At 40.1% G+C, this 27567-nt stretch overlaps 1 protein-coding gene across 2 annotated transcripts; it reads left to right on the top strand.

Moving 5' to 3' along the window:
• slc23a4 (solute carrier family 23 member 4) lies at window positions 1–27432 on the top strand. Of its 2 annotated transcripts, none has more exons than XM_071343876.1 (13): window positions 1–176; window positions 436–517; window positions 8130–8264; window positions 8573–8730; window positions 15182–15341; window positions 17249–17430; window positions 19567–19687; window positions 20374–20530; window positions 22101–22354; window positions 22527–22691; window positions 23312–23420; window positions 23589–23684; window positions 25856–27432. In XM_071343876.1, exons 2-13 carry the CDS (start codon window positions 470–472, stop codon window positions 26107–26109), a joined length of 1839 nt encoding a protein of 612 aa, XP_071199977.1. In that variant the 5' UTR covers window positions 1–176; window positions 436–469; the 3' UTR covers window positions 26110–27432. The 2 variants fall into 2 exon arrangements, with proteins under 2 accessions (XP_071199977.1, XP_071199976.1); XM_071343875.1 differs by having other exon boundaries at window positions 2–176; window positions 359–517.
• Window positions 27433–27567: the final 135 nt, after the last annotated feature.

Raw genomic sequence — 27567 nt, 5'->3', positions numbered from 1 at the left:
AATCTGAGCAAGATTGACAGCGCTCTGAATAAATGAGGATGGGGAGGAGGGGCTATTAAGTGTGGCCAGTCATACTTTATATACCTGGCCAGATAAATAATTATCTTCAAGTGATTATCACTGAAGTGAAAGAAGAGAGCCAACAGAGACACAACTAGAGGCCAACACACGGTCAGGTGAGTGGACAGGTTTATTTACAAAGGGGACATTTCTTAACACTTGGATAGAAATGTAATGCATTGAGCAGACATAACTATCTTTTGTAGATAAAGTTCTACAATACATTATACTGTACAAATGGGTACTACAGTAGAGTGTTTACGGATCCAATGTCTTATTATGTTATTGTTTCCAATAGTTACCATTGTGAGAGACAGAGAAAGAGAGGTCGAGGTAGTACACTTCTTGTTGAGACTTTTCACTCATAACTCACAGGACCCAGCATCCTAGCTGAGTCCAGACTGGAGCCATGTCTCCAGAGAAGGAAAGCAATGGTCTCGAAAACGACACATTTGCTGTGAGTATGTACATGTTTATTCCACTTCTGGAGGATTATGTTGACATTTTCTGCTGTGGTTATGAGTAGAGGTTATTTTGTTATTGGACCTATGGACATTTACTGGCTTTAAGGCTGGAACTTTTAGAAATGTTTATCTACACAAATATTACATTTTGGGCTACATAAGTTTGCAAGTGCAGCCTATTACATGTATAGGCAGGATTGAGTAGGTTACTTTCTAAATGGAATCCGTAACAGTTACTAGTTACCTGTCCAAAATTGTAATCAGTCATTAAACTTTTGCATTACCCAAACTCGGTAACGTAATCTGATTACATTCACTTACTTTTAGATTACTTTCCCCTCTAGAGGCATTAGAAGAAGACAAAAATGTATGTTACCAATTGAACCACATCTATTGCAGGATAAATCAATGTTAAAGTTTACATAGCTGGCCATATATGGATGTTACATTTTACTTTATTGGTTGGTTATGTAGGCTTCTTCCAACCCATCACATTCAACTACATATAATAATACAATGAAATTGTATCGTTACATTATAAACCATAGTCTATCAGAATTCCAGTCATTCCAATAAATGTTATACCCCTTGATATTCAAGAATAGGACTTGGAAATATAGATTAGCCAAATTGTTTAACTTGAGCATAACCCCAAAACTAAGGACTTATTAGCCAGCCCTACACTGTTGTTTACTATTTTATTGTCATGATTCCGCTTATTTTACTGATTGCGCTTATTGATTTGAGTTGTAGAAAAAATGCTGTGCTCATGGAATGACATGCTTTGAGAGCTAATGAAAAGTGCTATTTACATGTGAAAAATTAATGCCATATGCTGCATTTTCTGTAGGCCTATTGTTTATCTTTTTGTTGGTGACACTTTGATATATTTATAATATACAGCTGTTTAAAGGGCAAATCCACTTATGAAACAATAACAAAATTGTTGCCCCGTCTCCGTTTTGGTAAAAAACTGACGGGTAGGCCTGGAGAAATGTAACCACTCTCAGATTAATAGACAGAGCTATGGATGCAAGGACTGACCATCCATGATATCAACATTATTGTTTAAACCATGCTATGACGCTATACAGTCTTTGTTTACATTTACAATGTTTACAAACAATGTAGAAAAACAAGCTTATATTTTGGGTTCTCTTGGAGTGTGACAGTTGAACTAAGCTCATGAGGCATTTATAAGTTATATTCTTCAAGAATCAATGGATATATATATATATGTCCAAAAATGGATGTAGCAACTACAGATTGTCCCTTTAAGTCTATAGAAAGTGTAAGAGTTTGAACATGTGTCCATTAGGCCTACAGTATGGATTACATTTTTTTATCAGTATGAATTAGATTGAGCAATAAAAGCCTCACTTTTATTCCATAGGCTAGGATCTGCACTGTGCAGCTGTTGCAAGAGTGCATTTTTCGCTGGCTGTCCACTGGTTTCAAAAACAATGATTGATAGGCACCTTAGACTTCTTGAATTCAACCATTATTGGGTTAAAATACACATTTAGATTTGTGAACAGCCATCCACAACAACCACAATCCGTAAGGCGCAAATAGCTAAATGAGAGAGCAGCATTGTGATTCACATCAATGGGCTAAGTAGATAACAATAATAAGTGATATCCGTATCGCCGTAGACTACACCACTGCTGTCATCCTTACCTCCAAGCGTTTATTCAAGTAGGATAATCTTTGGATGCCGACAGCAGTCGAACCATTGCAAGACATGGACTGTAGCCTACAAAAGCCTATTCCTGATCTTTTCCCATGAACAATCCAACACATTTGGTGTGTCATCATAGTGGTCTCTGACTTCTGGTCAGACTCGCTGAGGTGGAACAAACTTAAACTTGCGCCTTTTTTCAATGCTGATTTGAATGTAATTGAAAAAACAGCGACGTGTCAAAGATTTTTTTTCCGCAAACCTCCTTTCTGAATTTAAAAGTAATCTTCAAAGTAATATTCTACTTTTTCAAAAGTATCTGTAATCTGAGTACAATATTTTTGCTGGTAACATAACAGAATACAGTTAACGCTTTTTTTGTAATCCCTTACATGTAACGGATTACATGTGATCCGTTACTCCCCAACCCTGTGTATAGGTTTTGACATAGATTAATGTGTAAACTCAAACAAAGAAACAAATTCCCTGTGATTTTCAGCCTTGGTAATATATTGATCTCCAAACCACATAGCATAACACAGGTGGTGCTCTCCAGATTGCGTAGGCCTACCGTTGTAAAAACTGTCTAGAATAGTCATCATTTCACAGAAGTCAGAGTGAATTCATAAGAACTGAGTGACTTGAGCACCTTTGAATGGGGCTTGTTTACATGCATGCTATTTCAACCCAACAGTCACATGTATATTTTGAAATGAAAGAATTTGTACTCTAGGATGGGTCTGGTGAAGCAGAATGAAGCTGCTCATTCTTAGTAGGCTGAGAAGAGTTGTTTACTTATGGTACAGCCTTGATGATCACCTGAGCCTCAACATTCCAGCCCCTCATGCGTAACTAACATACTGTACGGCTCTCTGGTGCAAATCATTGACTGTGAAAAGTGTTGTCTTATTCAAACATTAGAAGTCATGTCTTATTGGCCAATTATTTGCTAATACCTTAAAATAAACTGTTACTGCTAACGCATGCCAACAGTCTACATGCATCTGAGGCAATCTATTCAGCTAACACTGATAGGCTAGCGTTGGTGCACAGCTACTTTACGTGACATGGGTTTCCAGAATGTCTTAATGTTGACTGTAAACAAACACACTTTCAGTAAATCATTGAAAACCCCTTTGGGTTTTATGCTATATTATGTCTGTGTTATGAGTGATATCATGCCTGTGTTATGAGTTATATTATGCCTGTATTATGGATTATATTATTGCTGTATTATGAGTGTTATTGATAATAGCCTATTATGCCTGTGTTATGTTTGATATTATGCCTGTGTTATGGGTAATATTATGCATGTGTTATGGGTGATATTATGTCTGTGTAATGGGTAATATTATGCCTGTGTTATGGGTGATATTATGCCTGTGTTATGGGTGATATTATGCCTGTGTTATGGGTGATATTATGTCTGTGTAATGGGTAATATTATGCCTGTGTTATCTTTGATATTATGCCTGTGTTATGGGTAATATTATGCATGTGTTATGGGTGATATTATGTCTGTGTAATGGGTAATATTATGCCTGTGTTATGGGTGATATTATGCCTGTGTTATGGGTGATATTATGCCTGTGTTATGGGTGATATTATGCCTGTGTTATGGGTGATATTATGCCTGTGTTATGGGTAAGGTTGCAAACGGAGGGTATATTACTGTAAACTACCAGCATTTTGGTAACTTTCAAGGATTGTATTTAATTTATCACAAGACATCTAGTGGCCCTTTTAGGTACTTCAGATTATCACAGGTGTCTGTAATTATCTCTGGTCCTCTGTTTTATATATTTTACATGTGACAAGGCCACACAATCAAATAAGATTATAAAAAATGTAATAATAGAATGAGAAAGCTGGAAAACATTATCCAAAATATAAACCATCAATTTAGTGAATACCATTGGTGTTCACAGCACTGTTTCAGCAACATTGAAGGTTTTAAATGACATCCACTGTGCTCTTGATAAGAAGTTACATTGTGTGTCTGTTTTTATTGATTTGGCGAAGGCTTTTGCCACCGTGGACCATGCTGTGATAGTGCAAAGGTTAAAATGTTGTGGAATTACTGGTCATGCTCTAGATTGGTTTATAAATTACCTATCAAATCGTACACGATGTGTAATGGCGGATGGTTGTAAATCTGAGTCCATAGAGGTGTGCTCAGGTGTTCCGCAATGTTCCGTTTTGGGCCCACTGTTGTTAATTTTGTATATCAACAACATTGGGGATCTTATTGAAACAGAAGATGTACATTTTTATGCAGATGATACTGTTTTTTATTCAAGTTGTAGTAGTTTATCTTTAGCTTTTGAAAATGCCCAACGAGCATTTAACATCATACAACAGAATCTGTATGATTTAAAGCTGATTCTAAATTCGGGTAAAACAAAATGCATGGTATTTTCAAATGCCAGGCATGTTACAAATCATGTCATTGCTACATTGGCTGGACATGCTATAGAGCAAGTTAAAGTGTACAAATATTTGGGTGTGTGGGTTGATGATAAGCTGAGCTTCACTGTGCATGTAGAGAACTTGAAGGAAGCTCAAGCTGAAAATAGGATTGTATTACCGGCATAAGGCTTGTTTTTCTTCTGAGGACAGGAAGGAGCTGGTACGATGTACATAACTGTCGGTTTTAGATTTTAGTGATGTTATATACAGTGGGGAGAACAAGTATTTGATACACTGCCGATTTTGCAGGTTTTCCTACTTACAAAGCATGTAGAGGTCTGTAATTTTTATCATAGGTACACTTCAACTGTGAGAGACGGAATCTAAAACAAAAATCCAGAAAATCACATTGTATGATTTTTAAATAATTAATTTGCATTTTATTGCATGACATAAGTATTTGATCACCTACCAACCAGTAAGAATTCCGGCTCTCACAGACCTGTTCGTTTTTCTTTAAGAAGCCCTCCTGTTCTCCACTCATTACCTGTATTAACTGCACCTGTTTGAACTCGTTACCTGTACAAAAGACACCTGTCCACACACTCAATCAAACAGATTCCAACCTCTCCACAATGGCCAAGACCAGAGAGCTGTGTAAGGACATCAGGGATAAAATTGTAGACCTGCACAAGGCTGGGATGGGCTACAGGACAATAGCTTGGTGAGAAGGAAACAACTGTTGGCGCAATTATTAGAAAATGGAAGAAGTTCAAGATGACGGTCAATCACCCTCGGTCTGGGGCTCCATGCAAGATTTCACCTCGTGGGGCATCAATGATCATGAGGAAGGTGAGGGATCAGCGCAGAACTACACGGCAGGACCTGGTCAATGACCTGAAGAGAGCTGGGACCACAGTCTCAAAGAAAACCATTAGTAACACACTACGCCGTCATGGATTAAAATCCTGCAGCGCACGCAAGGTCCCCCTGCTTAAGCCAGTGCATGTCCAGGCCTGTCTGAAGTTTGCCAATGACCATCTGGATGATCCAGAGGAGGAATGGGAGAAGGTCATGTGGTCTGATGAGACAAAAATAGAGCTTTTTGGTCTAACTCCACTCGCCGTGTTTGGAGGAAGAAGTATGAGTACAACCCCAAGAACACCATCCCAACCGTGAAGCATGGAGGTGGAAACATCATTCTTTGGGGATGCTTTTCTGCAAAGGGGACAGGACGACTGCACCGTATTGAGGGGAGGATGGATGGGGCCATGTATCGCGAGATCTTGGCCAACAACCTCCTTCCCTCAGTAAGAGCATTGAAGATGGGTCGTGGCTGGGTCTTCCAGCATGACAACGACACGAAGCACACAGCCATGGCAACTAAGGAGTGGCTCCGTAAGAAGCATCTCAAGGTCCTGGAGTGGCCTAGCCAGTCTCCAGACCTGAACCCAATAGAAAATCTTTGGAGGGAGCTGAAACTCCGTATTGCCCAGCGACAGCCCCGAAACCTGAAGGATCTGGAGAAGATCTGTAGGGAGGAGTGGGCCAAAATCCCTGCTGCAGTGTGTGCAAACCTAGTCAAGAACTACAGGAAACGTATGATCTCTGTAATTGCAAACAAAGGTTTCTGTACCAAATATTAAGTTCTGCTTTTCTGATGTATCAAATACTTATGTCATGCAATAAAATGCAAATTAATTACTTAAAAATCATACAATGTGATTTTCTGGATTTTTGTTTTAGATTCCGTCTCTCATAGTTGAAGTGTACCTATGATAAAAATTACAGACCTCTACATGCTTTGTAAGTAGGAAAACCTGCAAAATCGTCAGTGTATCAAATACTTGTTCTCCCCACTGTATATGCAGGCCTCAGCCACTACCCTGAGAGCACTTGATTCAGTGTATCATGCAGCCCTCAGGTCCATTTCAAATCAGAAACGTCTAACACATCATTGTGATCTCTACAGCGCTGTTGGCTGGTCATCATTGACCTTGCGTAGGCTTAAACACTGGTATACACTGATTTATAAGGCCTATTGGGTAAAATGCCATTTTATCTATGTTCTTCTTTTTTAGTCAGGTCAGTAAATAAATATAAATTACGGTCCCATTCTGATTTGCTTCTAACAGTACCAAAAATTAGAACAGGACATGGTAGAAATAGTTTTAGTTACTTAGCTCCATGGTCCTGTAATTCTGTCATGAACATATTAAAATGTGATCATCTAGTTTCGTTGGTGGAGTTTAAACACTTGATCGATGTATATATCATAGAAGAGTGTAATTGTTTTTAGGCCAGCTGTTTGTGTTTTTGTGTTTTTAATGTACAATGTTTTTGTTGTACTGTATGTGTGTTTATAGTTTTGTTTAATGTTGTGTTAGTGTATGTAAGTTGTTTTGTCTGAAACGTTGTTCTCTCTGCTGCTATTGGACCAGGTCTCTCTTGGAAGATAGATGTTATCGCAATGAGAAAAAACCTGTATAAATAAAGGTTATAAAAAATTAAAAATTTAAATTAATAATAATAATAATAATAACATGAGGGTTTCAGCATGACATATCCTTTATATTTTTTTTTACACACTTTTATTTATTTTACTAAGTCAATATGTCTTTGTTGTAAATGTTTTGCTGCCAAACTTGTGGCAGGTGAAACAAATCAAGAGTTTGCCATTGTTGATTAGATGTTTATTTTCATTAATTAGGCTATTTTCTCTTGAATTTAAGTGTGAAAAACCAAAATTACCATAGATTACCTGCTAATTGACCTTTCGCTATGTCCCACCTCAGAATTGTGGGCAACGAATTGCAGTGCTCCAATGGATAGCAATTGTCGTCGAGTCCGACATCTCGCACAAGCTCACGTTTAAATCACATGAAAGCCAGGCCGTGGCAAAAACAGTTTTCTTCAAAAAAATAAATATTGAAATGGCAAATATAATTTAACAGTGCACCACTGCCTGTTGAGGGAGTATTTTTAAAATTTTAGAATTATAATTTTGTTACATTGTTTGCTAGCTCAGCTAGCTCTCAGTCTCATTGACCACCAAACGTTGCTAACGCTAGCTAGCTACAGTAGCTAGCCACTTAATATAACTTGTTTTCTCAAAATGTATGTTAGCTAGTTAATGTTATGAATACAACTACCATCTGCTGTCGACATCAGGATACGATTTGAGGGTACCAGTTGGCTACAAAAATGGATTCAGTGAATTCAGAGCTATTCAATGACTAACTACACTTACGTTACAAACATATTTCTACCAGGTTCCCGTGACGCAATTGTAATAACAGTCCACCACAGCATATCCAAGAGTTTCCTTATTCCTGTAGTATGGGTAATGTTATGCCTGTGAGTCAGCCCATTTGGGATTAAACAGAATAAAATGCATGGGAACAGGGAGGGACTACCTGGATTAGCCAATAAGAGACGCACATTTTCCTATTCCGTTGCAGAATGAAATGTTTTCCATTGTCCTAATGAATGAGACCTTGCTATCTGTGCTGTAGATTCATGGGCATTTCTGTGAGCTGGAGAATGATGGAGAGGGCTCCGGCCTCTCTGAGGAGGATGACAAGAACAAGCTGTCCTACTGTGTCACAGATGTCCCAGCCTGGTACCTATGCATAATCCTGGGCATCCAGGTAAATCCAATCCCTACTCCGTTTTATTGGAGGCAGCAGGGTTCCCTTCTCACTGGTTGAGGTTGGAGAGGTTGAGCCTCCTTGGGATTCCATTGATTTGATCAGCCAATGTAATCAATTGGATGAACAGTCAAACTAACCTAGTTTTCCAGGATGAATTTGGCTGCAAATGAAAAATAATAAATACTGCAAATACTGTTCCTGTACCTGTGATTTCATCTGCTCATCTTGGCCTCAGTATCAGTGGATGAAACCGTCATGAGTGCATCTCTTCTTCCTCTCTTACATCCATCTCCCCCTCTCCTCAGCATTTACTGACAGCGTTTGGGGGGATAATCGCCATCCCTCTGATCCTGTCTCAGGGTCTGTGTCTGCAGCACGATGGCCTGACCCAGGGTCACCTCATCAGCACCATCTTCTTTGTGTCAGGCGTGTGCACCCTGCTGCAGGTCACCTTCGGAATCAGGTGAGGGAAGCTGTGGTTGGTTGGATATGGCTTTGGACAAATTATTCAACAGCAACAGAGTGTCTGTGAACATAAATGGGGCCAAAAGCAGGGAGAACAAGGTACAAGGGAGTCAAATGTTTATTTGGTCAATAAAGATTGACCTTGATAAGATATCCTGGGCAATATCAAGGTGGAGCCATCCAACCATGACACGTATACCATGTATAAGGGAATCTACTAGTCATGAATTGCCAGACATCAAAGGGGCAAGGCGTCTCTTTGTTGTATTGTCATGTTGGAATCAAAACAAAGTACAATAAAATCCATGGCAATTTCCTGGAATTTTACTTAAGGCTAAACACAATATCTGATTTGGTTGTCATGCTTTCCAGGAGATCCAGCAGTAGACTATCGTTTATTGTAAAGATTGATTTTGCTGAAGCTCTGATTAGCTAGGTTGTACAGTATGAGCTCTCATGTCTCTTTCTAAGCCTCTGTTGATATTCGGAGCCAGTTTTTCAGGTCAGTGTGCTGCATTAGCCTCACACCATAGCATATTCTCGACTGTGCACAGGGTCTTTGTGAAATTAAAGCCATCAAGAGCTGAATCTCTAACTGAAGAACTGGTACTGGAGCTCAGCTCCCCCACTCGTACAATTCCAGGTCATTGAGCCTGAATTGGCATGGGGTCAATAGAAGAGATTTGCTTGCTCATATGCAGGATGAGTGGTGAAGTATACAGTGCCTTCAGAAAGTATTCACACCCCTATACTTTTTCCATATTTTGTTGTTACAGCCTGAATTTTAAATTGATTACATTTAGATTTTGTGTCATTGATCTACACACAATACCCCATAATGTCAACGTGGAATTATGTTATTGAACATTTCTACAAATTAATAAAAAATGAAAAGCTGAATAAATATTCAACCTCTTTGTTATGACAAGCCTAAACAACTTTGGGAGTAAAAATGTGCTCGACAAGTCAGATAATACCGTAAATTGCATGGATTAACTCTGTGTGCAATAATGGTGTTTAACATGTTTTTTGAATGACTACCCCCATCTATGTGCCTTGTAAAGAAGGACACCTTTTGGTAGATGAGTAAAAATGTAATAAAAAGCAGACGTTGAAAATCCCTTTGAGCATTACAATTACAATTACAATTTGGATGCTGTATCAATACACCCAGTCACTTCAAAGATACAGCCGTCCTTCCTAACTCAGTTGATGGAGAGGACGGAACCGCTCAGGGATTTCAGCATGAGGCCAATGGTGATTTTAAACCAATTACAGAGTTAACTGGCTGTGATAGGAGAAAGTAGTACTGTAGTTTCTCCACAGTACTAACCTAAATGTCGAAGTGAAAAGAAGGAAACTTGCATAGAATAAAAAATATTCAAAACATACATCCTGTTTGCAATAAAGCACTAAAGTAATACTGCAAAAAATGTGGCAAAGCATTATGTTTGGGGCAGATCCAACACAACACATCACTGAGTACCACTCTTTATAATATATATTTTCAAGCATGGTTGTGGTTGCATCATGTTATGAGTTTGCTTGTCATCGGCAAGAGCTAGGGAGTTTTTGGCGGATAAAAAGAAAAGGAATATACTGTAGCTAAGCACAGACAAAGTCCTAGTGGAAAACCTGGTTCAGTCTGCTTTCCAACAGACACTGGGAGACAAATCCACCTTTCAGCAAGACAATAACCTAAAATGCATGGCCAAATACACATTGGAGTTACTTACCAAGATGACATTTAATGTGGCCTAGTGGCCTAGTTACAGTTTTGATTTAAATCGTCTTGAAAATTTCTGTCAAGACATGAAAATGACAGTCTAATAATGATCAACAACCAACTTGACAGAGCTTGAATCATTTTTTAAGAATAATGGGCAAATATTGTACAATCCAGATTTGCTAAGCTCTTTCAAATTTACCCAGAAAAACTCAGATGTACTTGCTGCCAAATGTGATTCTAATGTATGTATTGACTCAGGGGTTTAATACTAATGAAATCTAAATATATTAGTGTTTTATTTTCCATTAAAAATAGATGATAGAATGTTTGTTCCACTTTGACATTGGAGTATTTTGTGTAGATCGTTGAATTGTTTTCTTTCCAATTAAATCCATGTTAATCCCACTTTGTATCACAACAAAATGTTGAAAAAGTCAAGTTGGTGTGACTACTTTCTGAAGGCACTGTAGTCGTCAAGCTTGTGTAGGTTAGGTTAACTGCTGTAATTACTGTAGGTGGTGGTTTGTTTTTATGTCATCTATGTAATCTATGTCCAGACCATGATGAGCTGAGATCATCTGATAATATCAAGAATATACTGAATGGGCGGTTCTTAATTTTTGGTGTCATTTGGGCATTTTAGAAAACATGTACTTAACTTTCTGTATTTGTAATTTGAATGTACATCTTCCCATTCTAAATCAACTCATATGGCAGCTTAATGACTTTAAATAATTGTGACCATTATGATAACACTGTGCCAGCAGTAGGAGTAGTAACGATGGTAACACCAATGACACATTTGAGGTAATTGAGGCTTTTCTTAATTTGAGGCCTAATGTGATTTCGTTAAGAATTTTGCTCACAATGCAATTTGCGTTCATTTAAATTGAGTAACACCAATGACACTTTGAATTGAGACACCCCATATCATCAATGGAATCCTGAAATGTATGACATACTAAAAAGGTGTGATTAGCTAATCATTTTCTTTAATATAGACCCCTCCCGCAATAACCGTTTGCCACTTCAGGGAATGCTCAAGGTCCTGGTAAATCCTTGTAATGAGTGATCTTCAAGGTGGTAACACCAATTACATAAAACTAAGGGACACATATTATATTTGTAAAACAAATATGTATTGTAGTAGCCTTCTTTGTTTTATTGATCTATACAATATATTAAATAAGTTTGTTTACTTTCCACCATTCAAAATAATAGATATGTCTAAATCCCCAAAATGTCACTACAACTCTACTGGGTCAGTACTGGGACAAGACAATTTGCTTGCCCTAACTACTTCAAACAATGCATAAACATAATGTTTTGCAGTATAAAGGACTTACATTATGTTTTATCATTGATAAACAGTTCAATATAAACAAAAACATATGATGTGTTACTATTTGTAATTAGGGGTTTTCAAAAACAATGTGATACAAAGTGGGATTAACATGGATTAAATTGTAAACAAAACAATTCAACGATCTACACAAAGTACTCCAATGTCAAAGTGGAACAAACATTCTATAATCTTTTTAGGGGTTCACAGCAAAGCTGAAATGGTCAAATAACTCAAGCAAAGATGATTAATTTAGTCTAAGTGTAACGCCGGGTGAGTGAAATGAGTGAGGAGTCAAATGCAGAGAGCGAAATGAACGGGAAAACGCTTTAATGTCCTTCAAAACGTAACAGGTCCAAAACATGGGTGAATGCCCAAAACACTGGCGCTAAACAAACCCCAAACCTCGTTACAAACACTGGACAGCGAAAACCCAAAACAAACCACGATACATCACCAAACGTAACAACCAACAAGCCCGCACAAACACCAGCGGGCAAAACGAACATAAATAACACCCATCCCAAAACCCCAACAAGGAACAGGTGAAAACAATTAGACAGAAACAAACGAAAAGGAAAAAGGAATCGGTGGCAGCTAGTAGACCGGGGACGACAAACGCCGAGCACCACCCGGACAGGAAGGGGAGCCACCTTCGGTGGTATTCGTGACACTGAGAAAACTAAGGGATTGGATGAGTTATTGATAAATAAGGAAATCTGATTTTACGTGTCCATTTAAACCCTTTGTAACTCCACTCCACAAAGGCTTACAGATGTAGGATCTTAATTTGATCACTCTATTATTTTCCTGCTGTAGCAAACTGGCTTAAATTAAGATCCTACATCTGTATGTAATGCTAATGCTCAAAATAATCTGAAATCATCTTCTCCTCATGAACCATAAATCAGATTCACTCCATAACATAAGTTGCTGCTTGAAATATGGCTGCACTGTAACTGCATGCTAATGCTAAAAATACTTTAAAATTATTCTCATGAACCACAAATCAGATTGACAAAATTAGAAACCGGAAATCCTGTCCGTTGCGCAGTCAGCACATTACAGCTGTGAGATATTATTGAAGTATTTTGGAACTGAGATTTAAATCATTTACACAAATAGATTGACAAAACAAAGTCCCAGAATTCAAAGATGATCGCAATACACCAGTAGACTAATGTTGAAAATATTTAACAAATCTTATTTAGTCAAATTTAGATTATATCAGATATGCGCTTGCCGACACCTGCATAGCAGATGTTTTGGCAGTGTCAGAGGTAGAACTGTGTTAAAACGATCAAATCCACAAGCAGGACCTGGTATTATACCGAAAGCGGACATTGCATTGGCTGCACGGAGTCACATTAAGAGAAATCCCATGCGAACACTGGAATGTGATATGTAGGCTAGCCTTATTTACAACTCGATTAGGCTAATATAATTCCTCATAATTGAATTGAATGATTTTCTATTTTTGTGTCACAATAATTCTCTATAACCTACACTTTCGGCCAGCTCTAGGAAGTGTCTTGGTGGTTCCAAACTTCTTCCATTTAAGAATGATAAAGGCCACTGTGTTCTTGGGGAACTTCAATGCTGCAGACATTTTTTGCGACCAGATCTGTGCCTCGACACAATCCTTTCTCGGCTCACTACGGACAATTCCTTCAACCTCATGCCTTGGTTTTTGCTCTGACAAGCACTGTCAATCTGTTTTATAGACAGGAAATCAATTGAATTTACCACAGGTGGACTCCATTCAAGTTGTAGTAACATCTCAAGGATCATCAATGGAAACAGGATGCACCTGAGCTCAATTTTGAGTCTCATAGCAAAGGGTCTGAATACTTATGTAAATAAGGTATTTCTGTTTTAAAATGTAATAAATGTGCAAAAATGTCAAAGCCTGTTTTCGCTTTGTCATTATGGGGTATTGTGTGTAGATTGATGAGGATTTTTAAAACATTTTATCCATTTTAGAATGAGGCTGTAACGTAACAAAATGTGGAAAAAGGGAAGGGGTCTGAATACTTTCCCGAATGTATTGTACACTACATGACCAAACGTATGTGCACACCTGCTTGTCGAACATCTCATTACAAAACCTTGGGCATATATATGGAGTTGGTCCCCCCTTTGCTGCTATAATAGCCTCCACTCTTCTAGGAAGGTGTTCCTCTAGAAGTTGGAACAAAAACAGCCCCAGACTATTATTCCTCCTCCACCGAACTTTACAGTTGGCACTATGCATTCAGGCAGGTAGCGTTCTCTTGGTATCCGCCAAACCCAGATTCGTCCGTTGGACTGTCAGATGGTGAAGTGTGATTCATCACTCCAGAGAACGCGTTCCCACTGCTCCAGAGTCCAATGGGGGCTAGCTTTACACCACTCCAGCTGACGCTTGGCATTGCGCATGGTAATCTTCGGCTTGTGTGTGGCTGCTTGGTCATGGAAACCCATTTCATGAAGCTCCCGATTAACAGTTATTGTGCTGACGTTGCTTCCAGAGGCAGTTTGGAACTCAGTAGTGAGTGTTGCAACTGAAGACCGAACATTTTTACACGCTACACATTTCAGCACTCTGCGGTCCCGTTCTTTGAGCTTGTGTGGCCTACCACTTCACGGCTGAGCCGTTGTTGCTCCTAGATGTTTCCACTTCAAAATAACAGCACTTACAGTTGATCAGGGCAGCTCTAGCAGGGCAGAAATTTGATTAACTAACTTGTTGAAAAGGTGACATCCTGAGACGGTGCTATGTTGAAAGTCACTGAGCTCTTCAGTAAGGCCTTTCTACTGCCAGTCTTTGTCTATGGATATTGTATGGCTGTGTGCTTGATTGTATACACCTGTCAGCAACGGGTATGGCTAAAATAGCTGAATCCACTAATTTGAAGGGTATGTACTTTATTTAAGTTTATTTTGGACATAAATGTTGCGAACGCTCTCCTTTCCTCACTTATTTCATGGATAGGAGCAATTCTGATGACCCAAAGTGATGTTAAGGTATATGGAGCAAAAGCTGAGAGACCTTACCTTACACAGAGCACAGGTCACCTGAATCCATAATCATGCAGGCAAATGCTTGATGAATCATTATTCAGAAAAGCCAAGCATCAACCTAGTCCCAGATCTGTGTAGAACATGAAGATGGCAAAAGAGCCAGTGTTGCTGTTTCATCTCTGGTCCAACCTGACCAACCATAACCTCCAACTACTACTTCACAAGACAAGTCGGTTTCTGATTATACTACAAAGGGGAAGAATTCCTTATGTAATAGTCTAAAGATTCTAGCCAGAACATCTAATCTCTGCAATTTGTGATTTCAGGTATCTGTCTTACTCTCCCCTCTATCTCCCATCTCTCTCTATCCCTCAGACTGCCCATTGTTCAGGGGGGTACCTTTGCCTTTCTAGCTCCCTCCATGGCTATGCTGTCAATGCCAGAGTGGACATGCCCTGCCTGGACCCAGAACGCTTCCTTGGTCAACACCACCTCTCCTGAGTACATAGATGTGTGGCAGAGCCGCATGCGAGAGGTGATTTTTTTTTAAACTAGGCAAGTCAGTTAAGAAGAAATTCTTATTTACAATGACGGTCTACCAGGGAACAGTTGGTTAATTGCCTTGTTCAGAATGACAGATTTTTGCCTTGTCAGCTTGGGGATTCAATCCAGCAACTTTTCGGTTACAGGCCCACTGCTCTAACCACTAGGCTACCTGCCGCCTTTTAGTAATGTGATTGACAAATATAAAGTGTCTCCTAAATGACTATAATGTAAATGTAAAGAAAGAAAGAGAACAAGTTTACCATGTTTGATCACTTTTTGATAACCCTTGATTCCAGTATCTAAACTCAGCAAAAAAAGAAACGTCCTTTTTTCAGGACCCTGTCTTTCAAAGATAATTCGTAAAAATCCAAATAACTTCACAGATCTTCATTGTAAAGGGTTTAAACATTGTTTCCCATGCTTGTTCAATGAACCATAAACAAGGAATGAACATGCACCTGTGGTACGGTTGTTAAGACACTAACATCTTACAGATGGTAGGCAATTAAGGTCACCGTTATGAATACTTAGGACACTAAAGAGGCCTTTCTACTGACTCTGAAAAACACCAAAAGAAAGATGCCCAGGGTCCCTGCTCATCTGTGTGACCGTGCCTTAGGCATGCTGCAAGGAGGCATGAGGACTGCAGATGTAGCCAGGGCAATAAATTGCATTGCCCGTACTGTGAGACGTCTAAGACAGCGCTACAGGGAGACAGGACGGACAGCTCATCATCCTTGCAGTGGCAGACCACGTGTAACAACACCTGCACAGGAACACAGGAACGGTACATCCAAACATCACACCTGCGGGACAGGTACAGGATGGGAACAACAACTGCCCGAGTTACACCAGGAACGCACAATCCCTCTATCAGTGCTCAGACTGTCCGCAATAGGCTGAGAGAGGCTGGACTGAGGGCTTGTAGGGCTGTTGTAAGGCAGGTCCTCACCAGACATCACCGGCAACAATGTTGCCTATGGGCACAAACCCACCATCGCTGGACCAGACCGGACTGGCAAAAAGGGCTCTTCAGTGATGAGTCACGGTTTTGTCTCACCAGGGGTGATGGTCAGATTCGCGTTTATTGTCGAAGGAATGAGCGTTACACCGAGGCCTGTACTCTGGAGCGGGATCGATTTGGAGGTGGAGGGTCCATGTGACAGCATCATCGGACTGAGCTTGTTATCTTGCAGGCAATCTCAACGCTGTGCGTTACAGGGAAGACATCCTCCTCCCTCATGTGGTACCATTCCTGCAGGCTCATCCTGACATGACCCTCCAGCATAACAATGCCACCAGCCATACTGCTCGTTCTGTGCATGATTTCCTGCAAGACAGGAATGTCAGTGTTCTGCCATGGCCAGAGAAGAGCCCGGATCTCAATCCCATTGAGCACGTCTTGGACCTGTTGGATCGGAGGGTGAGGGCTAGGGCCATTCCCCCCAGAAATGTCCGGGAACTTGCAGGTGCCTTGGTGGAAGAGTGGGGTAACATCTCACAGCAAGAACTGGGAAATCTGGTGCAGTCCATGAGGAGGAGATGCACTGCAGTACTTAATGCAGCTGGTGGCCACACCAGATACTGACTGTTACTTTTGGGGATTTTTGGGGGATTTTTTTTGGATTTTTGACACATGTCCCTTTTGTTCAGGGACACATTACTCCATTTCTGTTAGTCACATGTCTGTGGAACTTGTTCAGTTTATGTCTCAGTTGTTGAATCTTGTTATGTTCATACAAATATTTACACATGTTAAGTTTGCTGAAAATAAACGCAGTTGACAGTGAGAGGACGTTTCACATTAATGTGGTTCACATGAAATATGATGAAATACTATTACTCGTGTTTATTGATGTGTATTTGCTCATTTGGTGTGTTTGTATTCCTCTACAGCTGCAGGGCTCCATCATGGTGGGCTCTTTGTTCCAGGTGCTGGTGGGTTTCTCTGGCCTCATCGGTTTCTTCATGCGTTTTATTGGCCCCCTCACCATCGCACCCACCATCTCTCTGATTGGCCTGTCCCTGTATGACTCGGCTGGAATGAGCGCAGGGAACCACTGGGGCATCTCCACTATGTGTGTACCTCTCAGTATGGTTTCACTCGAAACTCCCCACAAGCCTGTAGTTATCAACTGTTGAACTGGGCCCATATCCACAAAGCGTCTCAGAGTAGAAGATTTGTCATAAGTCCTGAGAAGAGAGACATTTTACTCCTACTCTTATGGGTAAAAAGCTATGCGTGAAGCCTCTTTAGTCATAAGAGTCCCACCTAGTCGACAGATATTTAGGAGACCTCATGAGAAAAATCCACTCAAAAACGATATTTTTGTATTTTTTTTTCATAAGTCCACTGTTACGTGTAAGCAGTCAAGTTTTCAAGATAATGGACTTTCAAGAAGCAAAGCGTCACTTTCCACATCATCATGATGATGTGACACTTGACATTTTGGGACTGTATCAGCAGTGGACTAATGAAAACAATACCAAAAGAGTGGATTGAGAGTGGATTATGAGTGGGTACTAGAGAAATGCAGAGATTCAGTGGCTCCTGCTCCACATGCAATTACTTTGGAGTTGTTAAAATAGTGTTGTGATATTTATGTTTTGATATGATCAAGCCATAAACCTACCTGCGACAGTATCTCTTGCGCTTGACATGCCTAAGTACTTATAATATAAATAAACACTTTTTTCTTTTGATTATTTATTTACCTACATCATGTTACTCCAAGTTATCCCTTTAGAGTGCAGCATCACATTGTTAAAAAATATGCCTACATTGGGCATACCTATAAACTGGGCAATTGAAGGCCTCTAGGGCTAATGTTAACTTTGATTGTGTTTGATGAAAGTGATAGACCTTTCAAACTTTGTATGCAACATTATATATTATATTATATATAACATTATATATATATACCAGATAATTTGCCCAGGTGGACTAGACAAAGAAAACCGAAATCCTAACTACCTATCTAATGCAAGGGACACAAACTAATAACCCAGCGAGAGCAGTGAAAGGCTTCTCCAACTATCTGCAAGATACAAACAATAATTATAACCTTGGCTCACTTCCAAAAAATAAATATTAAAACTTCAATAGTTTAGAATCGGTTCACAATACCATGTTATATCTTTAAGGTTCCCGGGCCATAGCCTGTTCCCGGGCTATACCCTGAACCCTTTGACGACAGTGGTCCCGACCGGACCACCTCTGTTTCTCTAAATGGGCCCTTTTGGGACGTTGAACAGAAACACGCTATGTGTTCTACCTGGTCACACCTGAAACAAATAGGTTCACCATCTGGATTCCTGTCAAATCTGGAGGATAGATCACTGTTTGATGCCTCATTTGAGGACCCAAGTGTCTTCACTAGAAGCTCTAGCTGGCTCTGCTGGGTTTAAATGAGGGCTTTTAACTCCGAGTGTTCAGACTGGTTTGCACCTGTACCTTCACAAGAGGCCTGAGCCTGAACCACACTAGACACAATTGAGGACTGATTATACTTGGGCTTAAACAAACGGTTCTCACACTGTGCCACACACTGGATGGCGTCTTAGAAGTACCAAGACATTTTAGCTAAAAACCTGGTAGTCTCTGCCAGGAGGCTGACACTTGTCCGCAAGTGGATCTTCCAGCAAGACAATAACACCAAGCCCACATCAAAATCCACAAAGAAATTGTTAATTGACCACAAAATCTACATTTTGCAATGGCTATCTCAGTTTCTGAAATTGAACCCCATTGAAAACCTGTTGTTTGAATTGAAGAGGGAAGTCCATAAGCACAGACGAAGGATCAAGGATCTGGAAAGATTCTGTATGGTCTAAGATCCCTCCCCAATGTGTTCTCCAATCTCATAAAACATGTTTGAAAAATGCTCAGCTCCCAATATCTTTGCAAGGGGTGGGTGCTGGAGTATTGACAACAACGATGGCAGTAATTATGACCCCTATCTTTTTGCGATTTATTTTTATTGCTTGTTAAACAAAATGCATTTCTCTGAGCAATTGTATTAGTATAAAATATTATAATTTTGCATACAGTATTGCTCAGTATTTGTATTATAGTATTTTTTACTGATCTTTATAAAGCATGCCAATCATTTTTGACCTGACTGTAGGCTACATACATGAAGAATCTTACCCATTCTAAATGCTTCTGGATAGCTCATTCTGCTTTGTGAACAGAGTTTTTCTCTTTCCTACAGGACGACTGCTCTGATCATCCTGTTCTCCCAGTACCTCCGACACATCCCTGTACCATTCCCCACATACAACAAGACCAAAAAACTCCACACCTCCAGGATCTACATCTTCCAGCTTCTACCTGTACGTCCATTGGAAAATAAAGGGCTAGATTCTATCAGATCCGCACTAGCCGACATCTGCACAGCGGTTGTTTTGGAGGTGTCGGAGGTGGAAATGCGTTAGAGCTGTCAAATCCACAAGTGGCTCCCTGCGTGACCTTATCTCGGACACTGCTATTGGATGAAAAACTACACCCGACTTTATAACCGACAAATCCCATGCAGCCATGTTAGAAGTTCATGAAGCTGCGCTACAAGTTCAACCACTCAAATGCATGATGTTCTATTGTCTACACCGCAATTAGACTGATAGGCTATAAATCCCCCCCCATCCAAATTAACATGAAAACATGCATTAGCCTGTCATAATTTCGATAATCGATAGAGCCAACTCTCTCTTTCACCGTTTTGAACTTCTAACGCGGTAGGGATAATAAGGAAGGGAGTGGTTGGCGTCACACAAGAGCAGCCACTCACTGATTTGTCAGCTCATACTGCAGTTACACCTCCAACAGCGCAAAAGTATCCACTACGCTCAAGCTGATTGAATCGAGGCCAAAGACTCAAAGGTGTTCGTTGTTCACTTATGGACTTTATATAGCCCAAAGTTTTCCCTGGTCAGTTCCTGTGGTCTGGAAACACTCCTGGTCCTGATAATGACTGGTGTAATATTTGCATGTACATTACTGTGTGTGACTTCTTCCTCAGGTGCTCCTTGGCATCACACTGTCATGGCTGATCTGTTACATCTTCACCATCTCTAATGTCCTGCCCTCAGAGCCGGAGCAGTACGGCTACCTGGCTCGCACAGACCTGAAGGGGGATGTCATAGGCCAGGCCCCCTGGTTCAGATTCCCATATCCAGGTACGAAGCACAGCTGCTCAGTGGGATCATAAGCAACAACTCCATAACCTAATATTCAAGTTTTTCCTGCTACGGTCACATGGTCAGAAAAAACTCAGGGCTTATCACAATCCTAACCCAACCTTTAGTAGATAGTGCTGTATGGGTAACTAATAGGTATGGTTTATCGATATGGACAGTGCCTTCCGAAATTATTCAGATCCCTTGACTTTTTCCATATTTTGTTATGTTACAGCCTTATTCTAAGATGGATTTTTTTAAATCCTCAGCAATCTACACACAATACCCCATAATGACAAAGCGTACACAGATTTTCTGATTTTTTTGCTAATTTACTCAAAATAAAAAACAGAAATACATTATTTACATGAGACTCGAAATTGAGCTCAGGTGCATCCTGTTAACATTGATCATCCTTGAGATGTTTCTACAACTTGATTGGAGTCCACCTGTGGTAAATTGATTTGGAAAGGCACTCTCCTGTTTATATAAGGTCCAACAGTTGACGGTGCAAGTCAGAGCAAAAACCAAGCCATGAGGTCGAAGCAATGGTCACTCTGACAGAGCTCCAGAGATCCTCTGTGGAGATGGGAGAACCTTCCAGAAGGACAACCATCTCTGCAGCATTCCAACAATCAGGCCTTTGTGGTAGAGTGGCCAGACGGAAGCCACTCCTCAGTAAAAGGCACATGACAGCCCGCTTGGAGTTTGCCAACAGGCACCTAAAGACTCTCAGATCATGAGAAACAAGATTCTCTGATCTGATGAAACCAAGATTGAACTCTTTGACCTGAATGCCAAGCGTCACGACTGGCACCATCCCTATGGTGAAGTATGGTGGTGGCAGCATCATGCTGTGGGTATGTTTTTCAGCAGTAGGGACTGGGACTAATCAGGATCTAGGCAAAGATGAATGGAACAAAGATATCCATGATGAAAACCTGCTCCAGAGCGCTCAGGACCTCAGACTGGGGTGAAAGTTCACCTTCCAACAGGACAACGACCCTAAGCACACAGCCAAGACAACCCAGGAGTGGCTTCGGGACAAGTCTCTGAATGTCCTTGAGTGGTCCAGCCAGAGCCCGGACTTGAACCCGATCTAACATCTCTGGAGAGACCTGAAAGTAGCTGTGCAGCAACCTGACAGGGTTTGAGAGGGCCTGCAGAGAAGAATGGGAGAAAATCCCAAAATACAGGTGTGCTAATCTTATAGTGTCATACCCAAGAAGACTTGAGGCTGTCATCACTGCCAAATGTGCTTCAACAAAGCAAAGGGTGTGAGTAAAGGGTGTGAATACTTATGTAAATGTGATATTATATATTATTATTCATTTATATTTTCTATAAATTAGCAAACATTTCTAAAAACCTGTTTTTGCTTTGTCATTATAGGGTATTGTGTGTAGATTGATGAGGGGAAAAAACGATTAAATCAATTTTAGAATAAGGCTGTAACCTAACAAAGTGGAAAAAGTAAAGGGGTCGAATACTTTCGAAGACACTATATGAATAGAAATACCCAAATTTATTGTATGTTAACTGGAACCCCTTATTCTGATTCCAATCTCAGGTCAGTGGGGTTTGCCAACTGTGAGCCTGGCGGGAGTGGTAGGGATCTTGGCTGGGGTGTTATCCTCCATGATAGAGTCGGTGGGGGACTACCATGCCTGTGCCAGGCTATCAGGGGCCCCTCCACCCCCTAAGCATGCCATCAACAGAGGCATTGGCATTGAGGGGATTGGCTGTCTGCTGGCTGGGGCCTGGGGCACGGGCAACGGAACCACCTCCTATAGTGAGAATGTGGGTGCACTGGGCATCACCAAGGTGAGATGGGCTAGAGGCTATTTTTCATTATTACGATCTGTTTTTAGATTTAGACTGCAATACAATTTTGAGCATATTATAGATAAATCAATGCTTTTTGGAATATGGAAGATATACAAGCTATTGGCTGTTATACAGTCTCAACAGACATGGTTATTTCTTTCTCTCTCAGGTGGGCAGTCGCATGGTGATCGTTGCTGGTGGGGTATTGATGATCATCATGGGACTTTTCTGTAAAATTGGAGCCATTTTCACCACCATCCCCACACCTGTGATTGGAGGAATGTTCTTGGTCATGTTTGGGGTCATTTCTGCAGCTGGAGTTTCAAATCTGCAGGTAAACGCAGTTGTCTAGGTTTATTTACACGTTGAATAGTACAATGGCCACTATAGAGACATTTTACATATGAAGGCTTTTTCAGCCATGTCTTACCTGTCATGTCTTACTTTTCAGTTAAATTACCAGCAAAAATATAATAATCAGATTACTTTTAAATTCAGAAAGGATGTTTGTAAAAAAATGCATTGTTTTCTCAATGACATTCAATTCACCATTGAAGAAAGCGGAAGTTTAAATTTGTTCCACCTGAGCGAGTCTGATCACAAGTCAGAGACCACTATTCTGACACATCAAATGAGTTTGATGGATTGTATTTGTCTTCTAATGCCGCTTAAGGTAAAGGTAATCCAAAAGTAACTCAAGGTAATCAGATTGCATTACTCAGGTTGGGTCATTCAAAAGTTATGCTAGAAATTACAATTTTGGACAAGTAACTAGTAACTAACAAATTCAATTTAGAAAGTAACCTACCCAAGTTCAGGTATCTAATTTCAAAATAAGCAAGAAATCTGTGAATACGTTTTTGGTACAATGTTTTGAAAGTTATTAGAATTAAAACAACCCTAATGACTTTGTGGCGTTTCTCTGTCAACTCTTTTCTGCTTAACATTTGACAGTATGCAGACATGAACTCCTCCCGGAACGTGTTTATCTTTGGATTTTCCATGTTTACCGGGCTTGTCATTCCAAACTGGATATTCAAGAACCCGGATGCCATAGCAACAGGTATCAGAGCAGATAACGCATGAAACACTATGACTAAAAAAATTCACAATTCCTTACAAAAAAGCTGGGTGGAAAAAGCTCAGCAGAAGAACAAAATAGAGGGCAAGTGGAGGTCATGTTGCTGAGATCTGAGATTCCTCTAGTATGTGACTGTATTCTCTTTGTCAGGTGTGGTCGAGCTGGACCAACTGCTGCAGGTGCTTCTAACAACCAGCATGTTTATTGGAGGCTTCTTTGGGTTCTTCCTTGACAACACCATTCCAGGTAAGCTTCCACCCAGGAGGACCAGCCTGGTTTCATAGACTAGATGAAAAATCTGGGACACTCAAGTTAGTATGATATGCTACGTTTGGTATGATTACACAAGACGAATGGTTACTTAACGCAAAAATAAATGTATAGCAACCCGAAGGTTGCATGTTCAAATCTCATCATGGACAATTTTAGCTAATTAGCAACTTCGCAACTACTTACTACTTTTTAGCTACCTTGCAACTAATCGAATCTCATCACGGACAACTTTAGCATTTTATGGAGGTTTTAACAAATGAAACAACAAAGAATATGATCTACATGATCAGTGTAAAATAAAGTGCTTAATGTGAACCTAACTCACAGCAAAAACATTTAAAGAAAGCAACCCAATGTTATTTGTTGCCTAGACTTTACTGCAAATGACAGTCAAGTCTTGAGAAAAAAACAATATACTAATATTGCAGTTAGCCATGACAGCCTTTATAATAGAATGCCTGTGACCACACACACATCTAAATATTGCACTTGGGATTTTTTAAATTTAACTTGGCAAGTCAGTTAAGAACAAATTCTTATTTACAATGACGGCCTACACCGGCCAAACCCGGACGACGCTGGGCCAATTGTGCGCCGCCCTATGGGACTCCCAATCACAGCCACTTGTGATACAGCCTGGATTTGAATCAGGGTGTCTGTAGTGACACCTCTAGCACTGAGATACAGTGCCTTAGACCGCTGCGCCACTCAGGAGCTGTAAAAAATAAAATGAAACAAACAGGCATTCTATTTTTTCTCTATTATAGTGGCCACTATAGTAGGGAAAGGAAAGGGGGATACCTAGTCAGTTGTACAACTGAATGCATTCAACTGAAATGTGTCTTCCGCACTTAACCCAACCCCTCTGAATCAGAGTAGACATAGATCAAGTGCACAAGGCTACATGTGTGCAAAAATAACGTTCACTGAGTAAAACATTTAATAATCCCCCCCTCACTCACACACAAGTGTTACTGTCAAGTTCAACACAACAAAAGCAATAACTTTGGGCTACACTGCACATTATTATGTTGTACACTTTCTGTCTGTGGACATCTGTTCTACAATGTGCCAGCAGAGCATGATACCCTTTGTTGGCATAATTTCTCTCTTTCAGGCGGAGAGTATACCTGGCATACCCCTCTGTATCCACTGTATTACGAAAGGAGTGTGTGTGTGGTGTTCCTTTCACCTCTATAGCGGCATCTAGTTTAAGCCAGGCCCAGCTACAGCTACACTTAATGGTTTAACAAGCAACGCCTCATTTTCACCTAATTCTCTCATTCTGAAAATTAACCACATACTGTGGAGGGAAAACATTAGTTCACATATAGTAGTTAGTTAGTTAGCTAGTTAACTAGTTAACATTTCACACAGATTGCCAGGGTCCAGTAAGCAACTAACGCGTTATAACTTAAGGAACAGCAAGGAGTCATATAACGTTACCAGTTAATACTATAGTGAAATGCTTAGGTTACTAACGTTAGCGCATCTGATGTTGTAACGTTGTCTGACTTTATTAGCCAGCTAATTTTCACACCATAAACTCAATTATTTGATCAGTTAACTTGGCTAATGTTGCTCAACATTTCTCTGGCTAGCTAACGGATAATTCGATCCAGCAAGCAAGCTACTTAACAATGCTAACAATACTGGTTCCACCACACTTTCTTCCTCCCTTCAAATTTTCCAAATTCCAGTTTTTTGGTTACTTTTCTGGTTACTTTTCTCATAAGATCTACACGAATCACGTAGGTCACCTATTTAGGATTCAAAATTACGATTGACGCCGCAAGGTGACTAGTTTGCATCCCTGAACTACTTAGAATGTTAGCTAACCCAACCTCTAACCTAAACTTTATCCTAACCTTAACCTTAACCACTAACCCTAATGTTAGCCACCTAGATAATTAATACATACAGTACCATACACACGTAACATTTCACACTCATTTGAGTATCCCGGATTTGACAAAATTACGTCTCCAGTATGGGAGGATGGGGAACACTGTATCTATCCAACTGTTTCACATAGAGTAAAATGCACTAGTCCTCCTCTTTCATGTCTACAATATCATAGCCTGTACTCAGTCTCTGTTATGGATGAGTTGAAGCATTCTACTCCCCTGCTTTGGGCCATGCAGGCACCCTGCGGGAGCGGGGCATCATAGACTGGAACAAGATCCCCCTTGATGACTCCAGCAACACTTTGGAGAGCAGTGAGGTGTACAACCTTCCATTTGGAATTAGCTCTCGTCTCTCCTCCTTCTCCTGGGTTCGATATGTGCCGTTCCTCCCTCCAAATCCACCAAGCTCACAGGACGAGGCCAAGGTGGACTCTTTGGCGACCAAGCAGCAGCCTGTGAAGCCAGAGCTTATCAGATCAGTGGCCCTATGAACACTGTGCAGGACCAGACACGGGCTAAAACAACAACAATACGAGAGGCAGCTCTTGTGACATGGTCCTCCCGTTCTGTTCTATTTTGTCTAATATTTTATACTCATATCTTGTAAAGATTTGATTATGCATTTTCTAAATGAACTTTTGGCAGGAATATTTTTGGCATTTGTGTGTGTAAATACATTTTTGTTGTGATGCATCTTTTTTTTACAGTAAAGTGTATATATATACAGTAAATATATATATATATTTTTTTTTTAATGGGACTTTTATTTTACTGATAACACACTATAGGAACCATATAATAATATGACAAAAATCACTTTTTAAAGATAAAAAAATATATACACATTTTTTCAGAACTACATTTCAAGTGTGTTCAGAGTAGCACTAGTAATAAACCTTTCCAAGAGTTTTAAATAATAACAAAAATCTAAAAACTGAAATATGATTAAAATGTATCTCAAACTGTAATTTTGATTCTGTGATACGATAGTACAAGGGTAGCCAATGAAATCATTCTTGACACTACCTATAATGATCAATAGAAAAGTTTAGAGAAATGGAGACCAATGGAGCCCTGGAAATGAAGACAACAATAAGTATCAGTATAGTATCAATCCACAACATAGAGTTATCATTTATCTGTGAGTTTTTTCCTCAGCTGTCACTGTCAGGTCCTGCTTGATGGCTCTGTACAAGCTGAGAAAGAACTCTGCCAGTGGTCAACACAGTGCACTCAAAGTCCTCCAGGCGCAGGTGGCCCATGTGATTGGAAAGATCAGAGGTCCGGAGACAGATATCCAAGGAAAAATGTCTCACCTCAAAGAGTACATTTACATCCTCTATAGCGTTCTGAAAGGTGGGGTTCACCATTGATGCCATCTCTCTCTTCACTCTAACAGCTGATGGGTAAACGGCTGAATGAGGGACAGAGAGAAAGAATGTTAACTATTTTCTCTCCAAGTCTTGCCAAAGGTTTCATCATGTGATGTGCTGCAGACCATGTGGCTTGAACCATATTTATTGCATATTAAGATTTGTCTAGAAAAGGCTAATAACATACAGCGTATGTCATACTCTATACATGGTTTATAAACATAGTGTGTTATTCTCACAGGAGAAATACAAAAGAAATGGGTTGCTTTGTGTCACACCCCAATTCAAAGAGTTGCCAAATTGAATGTGGTTTCACCTCTTAGCCCTATTAGTAATACCTCAGTCTGTGTGAGGATGTGAAATTCTTTCTAGATGAGTGAATCTCGTGAAATGTTATTCATGTCAAGGGGGAGAAGGTGGTTGTCTTTTTGCTGTTTGAATAAAAGTCAGCCATGTCCAAATAGACCTAGCTGTGTCCTTAATGTAGAAAGTATCAAATCAAATCAAATTGTATTTGTCACATACACATGGTTAGCAGATGTTAATGCGAGTGTAGCGAAATGCTTGTGCTTCTAG

Source organism: Salvelinus alpinus, chromosome 15 (genome assembly GCF_045679555.1).
Source record: "Salvelinus alpinus chromosome 15, SLU_Salpinus.1, whole genome shotgun sequence".
Classification (NCBI taxonomy): Eukaryota; Metazoa; Chordata; class Actinopteri; order Salmoniformes; family Salmonidae; genus Salvelinus; species Salvelinus alpinus.
This window is presented reverse-complemented; position numbering and strand designations above follow the sequence as displayed.

Excerpts from the sequence above, each read along its gene's own strand:
- slc23a4 (XM_071343876.1), top strand. The coding sequence starts at position 470 with ATGTCTCCAGAGAAGGAAAGCAATGGTCTCGAAAACGACACATTTGCT. Across the intron at positions 8,731-15,181 it reads CAGGTCACCTTCGGAATCAG|ACTGCCCATTGTTCAGGGGG; the intron begins GTGAGGGAAGCT and ends TCTATCCCTCAG. Across the intron at positions 15,342-17,248 it reads GGCAGAGCCGCATGCGAGAG|CTGCAGGGCTCCATCATGGT; the intron begins GTGATTTTTTTT and ends ATTCCTCTACAG.